The sequence below is a fragment of the Myotis davidii genome, unplaced genomic scaffold (genome assembly GCF_000327345.1).
Source record: "Myotis davidii unplaced genomic scaffold, ASM32734v1 scaffold393, whole genome shotgun sequence".
NCBI lineage: Eukaryota > Metazoa > Chordata > Mammalia > Chiroptera > Vespertilionidae > Myotis > Myotis davidii.
The window spans coordinates 1055814-1063714 of NW_006285913.1; the positions used below are offsets into that span (position 1 = coordinate 1055814).

The 7901-nt window shown below is 39.3% G+C and overlaps 1 protein-coding gene across 2 annotated transcripts in view; it reads left to right on the forward strand.

Moving 5' to 3' along the window:
• Nucleotides 1-111: 111 nt before the first annotated feature.
• The window catches only part of VCPIP1 (valosin containing protein (p97)/p47 complex interacting protein 1), a 27054-nt gene continuing 19264 nt past the window's right edge, over nucleotides 112-7901 (forward strand). Inside the window, exon 1 of one of the 2 annotated variants that reach the window (XM_015559555.1) lies at nucleotides 112-3116. In XM_015559555.1, coding sequence (XP_015415041.1) covers nucleotides 413-3116 — 2704 coding nt within the window. In that variant the 5' untranslated portion in view covers nucleotides 112-412. The remainder of the gene's footprint in view (nucleotides 3117-7901) is intronic. The other variant, XM_006756913.2, reaches the window with a different exon arrangement.

The following is a 7901-nucleotide window of genomic DNA, read 5'->3' on the forward strand; positions in this document are numbered from 1 at the left end:
TCTCGGTACTTGTAGTTCTTGCAGGACTTACGTTTCTGGCATTCGCTAGCCAAGAGAGAGGCTGGAGGACTTTAATTCCCAGAGGGCAGAGCGGAAGCTGCGCCTGCGCATTGTCAGTGAGGGCGTGTATGTCTGTGTGTCTGAGGAGAGAGAGCGAGAGTGAGTGAGTGAGTGTGAGTGCGGGATAGGGTGGTGGCCGTTACGTTCGGGGCAACGGCTCCGGCAGAGGAGAAGTAAGAAGAGAAACAACGTCCGCCGCTTCCGCCTTCACCTAGGAGGAGGAGGAGCTGGTAGGAAAACGAAAGCGATTCGCGCTGGGCCCGGACTAGACCGAGTTGGGCCGGTGGGGGTCTGGGCTATGAGCCTTTGAGGGTCGCTTGGGACGCGGAACGAGACTCGAGAGCCGAGAGCTATGTCTCAGCCGCCGCCGCCGCCTCCGCTGCCGCCGCCACCTCCTCCCCCTGAGGCACCGCACACCTCGTCGTCCCTGTCGGCGACTGCTCCGGGGATGCTCTCGAAGCGGAGAGACCGAAGAATCCTCTCCGGGAGCTGCCCAGATCCCAAGTGCCAGGCGCGTCTGTTCTTCCCGGCCTCCGGTTCTGTCAGCATCGAGTGTACCGAGTGCGGACAGCGGCACGAGCAACAGCAGCTGCTGGGGGTGGAGGAGGTGACCGACCCGGACGTGGTGCTACACAACCTGCTGCGGAACGCGCTGCTGGGGGTTACCGGGGCGCCCAAGAAGACCACGGAACTGGTAAAGGTGATGGGCCTTTCCAACTACCACTGCAAATTGTTGTCGCCCATTTTAGCTCGCTATGGAATGGATAAACAGACAGGCCGGGCTAAGCTTCTCCGGGACATGAACCAAGGCGAACTGTTCGATTGCGCTTTACTGGGTGACCGCGCCTTCCTCATCGAACCAGAGCATGTGAACACGGTGGGCTATGGCAAGGACCGCTCCGGAAGCCTCCTGTATTTGCATGACACCCTTGAGGACATCAAGCGGGCCAATAAAAGTCAGGAATGTCTCACTCCAGTGCATGTGGACGGGGATGGACACTGCCTAGTGCATGCTGTGTCCCGGGCTCTAGTGGGCCGGGAGCTCTTCTGGCATGCCCTGAGAGAGAATCTGAAACAGCACTTTCAGCAGCACCTGCCCAGATACCAAGCCCTGTTCCATGACTTCATTGATGCTGCTGAGTGGGAAGACATTATCAATGAGTGTGACCCTTTGTTTGTACCGCCTGAGGGTGTTCCTTTGGGCCTGAGGAACATCCACATATTTGGTCTTGCCAATGTGTTACATCGCCCTATTATTCTGTTAGATTCTCTCAGTGGCATGAGAAGCTCTGGTGATTATTCAGCCACTTTTCTGCCTGGGCTCATCCCTGCAGAGAAGTGCACTGGGAAAGATGGTCATTTGAACAAACCAATTTGTATTGCATGGAGTAGCTCTGGTAGAAACCATTATATCCCCTTGGTAGGCATAAAAGGGGCTGCTTTGCCCAAACTGCCTATGAATTTGCTTCCTAAAGCATGGGGTGTGCCTCAGGACCTTATTAAAAAGTACATCAAACTTGAGGAGGATGGTGGTTGTGTTATTGGAGGAGACAGAAGTCTGCAGGATAAATACTTACTTAGGCTTGTTGCTGCTATGGAAGAAGTCTTTATGGACAAACATGGTATCCACCCCAGTTTGGTTGCTGATGTTCATCAATATTTCTACAGGAGGACTGGGGTGATAGGAGTTCAGCCTGAAGAAGTCACAGCAGCTGCTAAAAAAGCAGTAATGGATAATCGCCTTCACAAATGTTTGCTCTGTGGTGCCCTTTCTGAACTTCATGTTCCTTCAGAGTGGTTGGTTCCAGGAGGGAAACTGTATAACCTGGCAAAAAGTACTCATGGACAGCTGAGGCCTGACAAAAATTATAGTTTTCCCTTGAACAGTGTGGTTTGCTCATATGATTCAGTGAAAGATGTTCTGGTACCAGACTATGGACTAAGTAGCCTACCAGCTTGTAATTGGTGTCATGGCACATCTGTACGAAGGGTCAGAGGAGATGGGTCTCTTGTGTATTTGGATGGGGACAGAACTAATTCGAGATCCACTGGTGGCAAGTGTGGTTGTGGATTCAAACATTTTTGGGATGGTAAAGAGTATGACAATCTACCAGAAGCTTTTCCTATTACTTTGGAATGGGGTGGCAGAGTGGTCAGAGAAACAGTATATTGGTTCCAGTATGAAAGTGATTCATCTTTGAATAGTAATGTTTATGATGTTGCAATGAAACTTGTTACCAAGCACTTTCCTGGTGAATTTGGGAGTGAAATCTTAGTTCAGAAAGTTGTCCACACTATCTTGCATCAGACTGCCAAAAAGAATCCTGATGATTATACTCCTGTAAATATAGATGGTGCTCATGCCCAAATAGCTGAAGATGTACAAGGACAAGAGTCAGAGTCTCAGCTCCCAACTAAAATTATTCTTACTGGACAGAAAACAAAAACTTTGCACAAGGAGGAGTTAAACATGAGTAAAACCGAAAGAACTATTCAACAGACTATTACGGAACAGGCTTCTGTAATGCAGAAACGGAAAACAGAGAAGTTAAAACAAGAACAAAAAGGGCAGCCCAGGACTGTTTCTCCCAGTGCCGTTCGGGATGGTCCATCCTCTGCACCTGCTACCCCTACCAAATCTCCCTATTCACCAACAACTTCTAAAGAGAAGAAAATCCGAATAACAACTAATGATGGACGACAGTCCATGGTGACACTTAAGTCTTCAACAACCTTTTTTGAACTTCAGGAAAGCATAGCCAGAGAATTCAACATTCCTCCTTATTTACAGTGTATTCGATACGGCTTTCCTCCTAAAGAGTTAATGCCACCCCAGGCAGGAATGGAAAAGGAGCCAGTTCCTTTACAGCATGGTGACAGAATTACAATAGAGATTCTAAAAAGTAAAGCAGAAGGTGGTCAGTCTGCTGCAGCACACTCTGCTCACACTGTGAAACCAGAAGAGATTGCTGCTACTGGTAAACTGCCATCTAAGGAACTTCAGGAGCAAGCTGACAAAGAAATGTACTCCTTGTGTCTTTTAGCAACGTTAATGGGTAAGATGAATTTAACTCAGATAGTATTTCTTAATGGTGAATGTAATACACTTTTTTCTGTTTCTGTAAAAAAATCTGGTCATCATAAAAACTATATTTTAGAAGAAAATTATTTTTTTAATCTTTTTCACAGTTAATGGCTAAATATTTGTGTGTTTTTCTGTTGAGTAAATATTAGGAGGACATTTACTCCTAATGTGAAAATAGTCCCTTAACACCAGATTATTTAAATATAATAATTTTTTTAAATTTTAAAACATTTCTATTGACTTAATTGGGGTGATATTGGTTAATAAAATTATATAGGTTTCAGGTGTACAATTCTATAATTCATCTCTATATTGTATTGTGTGTTCACCACCCCAATAATTCTTCTTTTAAATAGGCTTGTAATGTATCCATTTAAAGCCTTTTTCATTTCCCCCTCTCGGTTCTATTGAACCTGCCCACCTCTCTTTGCCCTTTTCATTTATTTTTAAATTTTGTTTTTCTGCATGTCATGTGATTTCAGGACTTCCTGTTTGATGAATTGCAGTTTCTGTGTTTTTCTTCACACCACACTCCCACCTGATAGTGTCTCTCCTCCATTTCCTGTTCTCCCTTCCCCAGTTCATCACATTTTTCTTATTTGTAATTAGGATTAGTGTTCAAGTAATTTCCTTACTCAGTGACTGCCATAATTGTAATGAACTGTTGTAACTCATAAGAAACATGAAGAACAGATGTAGATGATAATGAGGTTGCTTCGAAGCTTTCTTTTTAATAATTAAGCATAAAGTAAAGGAAAATATATTATCAACAGAATATGTAGTTTAAAGGTTTAGATTATTTGAGATGTGATCCATTGATGCACTTCTTACATTCTTATTTGCCTAATGTATGTTTTTTAATTAGTGTTAATATGTTTTACATAGTAAGGCTTAAAGTAGAAGTAAAATTTAGATCTCTTACATATTATTAGAAGGACCTTAGTTTTGCTGAGATTAGAGCTTTCAACTAGAAAAGTGATCTGTGTTTTGATTCTGTTTCCAAGAATGCTAAATATCAGTGAATTGGACCTGACCTTCCAAAATGAAGATTATTTATTCTTGGCTTGTTAAATTATTTGGCAGACATAGTCATTGAATTGGGGGATATGTAGGCATTTTATATATTTCTGTCTTAGAGTTTTTACTTTCTTAGAGACTGCATGGAATAGAGGAAATATTGTGTGATCTCTGGAATCAGAAAGATCTAGAATTTTAATCTTATCTCCTCTACTTATTAACTTTGTGATTTCAATAAGCTGCTTAACTTCCCAATACTTCAGTTGCCTCCTCTATACAAAATACCCTTGTAGTTAGTATACAGAGTAACAATTTATTACTCCCAGAACTCTAAAAATTAAATAACATCAGCACAAAATGGATAAAATTAGATATTTTCAGAAGACACTTTTTTTAAAGAAAGCAATCTCCTTGATCAAAAACAGAAAAGAGGAGGCTTTCTTCAATAGAAGATGAATTTTTGAGGATGTGGTTCAGATCATAATTAACCTTGGATGCTCAGCACCTAGTATAGTGCCCAGCAGATAATAGGTACTCTGAAATGTTTTTGATTGAATTAAACACATGACATTAACATATCTCAACAAAGGCTGTGCCAGCAGAAATGGAATGGATGGTAAGCACTGAACATTGAAAAAGATTTGAAAAGCAGAATCTGGCACTGTTTATACACTGCTGCACAAAAGGAAAGATAAATTACCCATGGTTCATGAAAATTCTGGTAACTAGGAAGGTAATCTCTATTTAGGGACAGGAATAAGTGGTCAGTCCTCACCATGGCCTGGCTGAAAGATCTGATATCCCTTTACTGATTTCATATTCATCAAGCATCAGTTCTGAACACTGATTTAGCTTTCTGATACAAATGTTGATGTACAGTTGAAAGTGCTAATGAGGATTAGGTGGTGTGAATGAGATTGTGATCAGTAGTCTAAAAGTCTGGTCAACAAGATAATATATTTTGTAACAAATATTAGTACAATATAATTCTGGTTTATAATTAGTCACTTTTTTATTTTGGTTTGAGGTTTCTGCGTCTGAATATCTGAGTAATAGACTATGGACTGCCATGAGTTCACCAAGATAATGTCTTCCTTTTCTGAACCCTTCCCTCTTCACTTCCAATATTTATGTTGCTGTCCTTACAAATTACAGATTTCTTTAAATCTTCTTCCACTCAAACACAAAATTTGAAGATAAACAGTGTTTTGCTAATTTTATAGTGGTAATACTTGAGAGACTTTCTGCTTTAAAGTACTAAGACAGTGCCTGGCCTGTAATAGTCCCTCCATAAATATTAATTTTCTACCTCTACATATCTTATAACTGTATTTGAATTATATAGAAGATACTCTTAATAAAAAGTGGTGTGTTTGTAAGAATATCAAGTTGGGGATAGTTATATACACACAACCTTATGTAAAGAGTGCCCGGAAACTATTGCTGTTTGGATTGGAGTGGGCTGGAAAATGGAAAGTGACAGAGCTTATTTAGAAAATTGCAAGTTTCAAATTGCAGAAATTATTTTGTGAATTACCAAATGTGAACTAAGCTGCTGTTTTGGTTTAGAAAATAGCTCATCAAGCTTTATGCTGTTCAAATATCTGGCTCCTCATTTAGGTTTAGATTTAAATATCGCCTTCTTAAGAGAGGCTTTCTCCTTCTGATCACCTTATATAAAGGTTTGAGAGACCTTTATTTACCACTCTAAATAGGTACCTTTTATTCTATCCTCTTCATTTCTCTCATAGCACCTATTACAAGTTTTCATTATCTCATTTGTTGACTTACTTATCCATTTGCCTCCCCCACTGTATTATAAATTCCACAAAAGAGATAGTAATCTGTTTTATTCACTGATGGAAACCCTATCACCAAGTATAGGGCCTGACACTTAGGTGTTAAGAAAATGCTGAAAGAATTAGTGCAGATTATTTCAGCAAAATGAATGTCTGCTGTGAGTTAGAGACTGCTAGAGGTACAAAATTAATGAGACACAGTCCTTGCTTTCCATAAACGTACCTGAAGGATCCCAGTTGAGAGCATCCCATACTTTCATAGTTTTAGTTTTCATTATATAGCTTTTATATCTTCATTAAATAGGCTGAATGCTTGATAGGGACATGTGCTCTTCCTTACATTATTTTTAAGTAGAATATTTATTAAATAGAGTTTATATCTATTTCTGTATATCAGTAAGACATTAAGTAAGTACATGAGTGTTTTGCTCAATATAAACGATTCATGGAACTAGTCACTTTAATCTTATGATGGTAGTTTTAAAATGAAATAATATTTTGCCTGTAATTATTTCACATCTGCTTTATCCAGACCACTTGGGGGTTATTGAACAATTTTTGCAGGCTGTAATCTTTATTATTTATGTAGTAGTGGAGTGACTCTAACTCTGGTTATTGTTTTCTTGTGGATTTTTTTGTGGATTTCTTTTGTGGTAGAGATGATAGATGGTACAGCATCCATCATAAAAACTAGGCTAATTAATTTTTTCTCATCAATGTGTTCTACTGAGTTTCTAGTTAATTTTCTTTTTCAAGAGATAAAGACAGGTTTGTGAAAAACAATTTGTTGGAGTTGCTTTAATGGAGTTAGGCTACTTGTGAATATTTACCCCATTCACTACAAAGTTGAGCAACCTTTCAGGAGTTGAGAAACTTGTTTGGTTTTTGTGTACTTTCTATCTTCCTGAAAAAAACTGTATGCATTTTTAATATACTTTTTTTTAAATCCTTGCTCAAAGACATGCTTAGAGAAAGGGAGAAGACAGAGTTTAAAGTATACAATATTTTGTAATTTAATAGTGCCTATTGATGCTATAACTGCCTTAAGATTTTCCAGAATTATACCTGGGGTTCAGACATTGTTTTTAGATAACATTGGATCTGAGCATCATTATTACATCTTGATATTTTTTCTTTAAATATTGGATAAAGGACAGTTTCAAATCTAGATAGTAATTAATACATATTATTCTTTACATGCCCTCTGATCACCCCTCTAATTGATTTATATACAGCATATATTTAGTAGAGCAGTTATAAAGTTGATTTAAAAATAATGCATGCCTGGCCGATGTGGCTCAGTGGTTGAGTGTCAACCTATGAAACAGGAGGTCACAGTACGATTCCAGGTCATGGCACATGTCCGGTTTGTGGCTCAATCCCCAGGGGTGGCCTGCAGGAGGCAGCCGATCAATGTTTCTCTTTCATCAAAGTTTCTGTCTCTCTATCCCTCTTCCTCTCTCTCTCAAATCAATAAAAATATATTCAAAAAATAAAATAAAAATAATGCATATAGATGTATCTTAAGATGAATGTGGATGTTATAATAAATGATTTTATAATATGCTCTGAAGATTAAGTTAAACATTGGCTTTGTTCCTTTCTATTCTCAGTTACTTTTTAAAAAATATTTTTCTTATTGATTTCAGAGAGAGGAAGGGAGAGGGAGAGGGAGATAGAAACATCAGATGAGAGAGAGTCATTGATAGGCTGCCTTCTGTACGTCCCCTACTGTGGATCAAGCCTACAACCCAGGCATGTACCCTGACTGGGAATCAACCATGACCTCCTGGCCACATTCTACAAACCAAAAGTAACTTTATGTTCCTTCCATTCTTTTTTTAAAAAATTATGTTTTTATTGATTTCAGAGAGAGGAAGGGAGAGGGAGAAAGGGATAGAAAAATCAATGATGAGAGAATGATTGATCTGCTGCTTCCT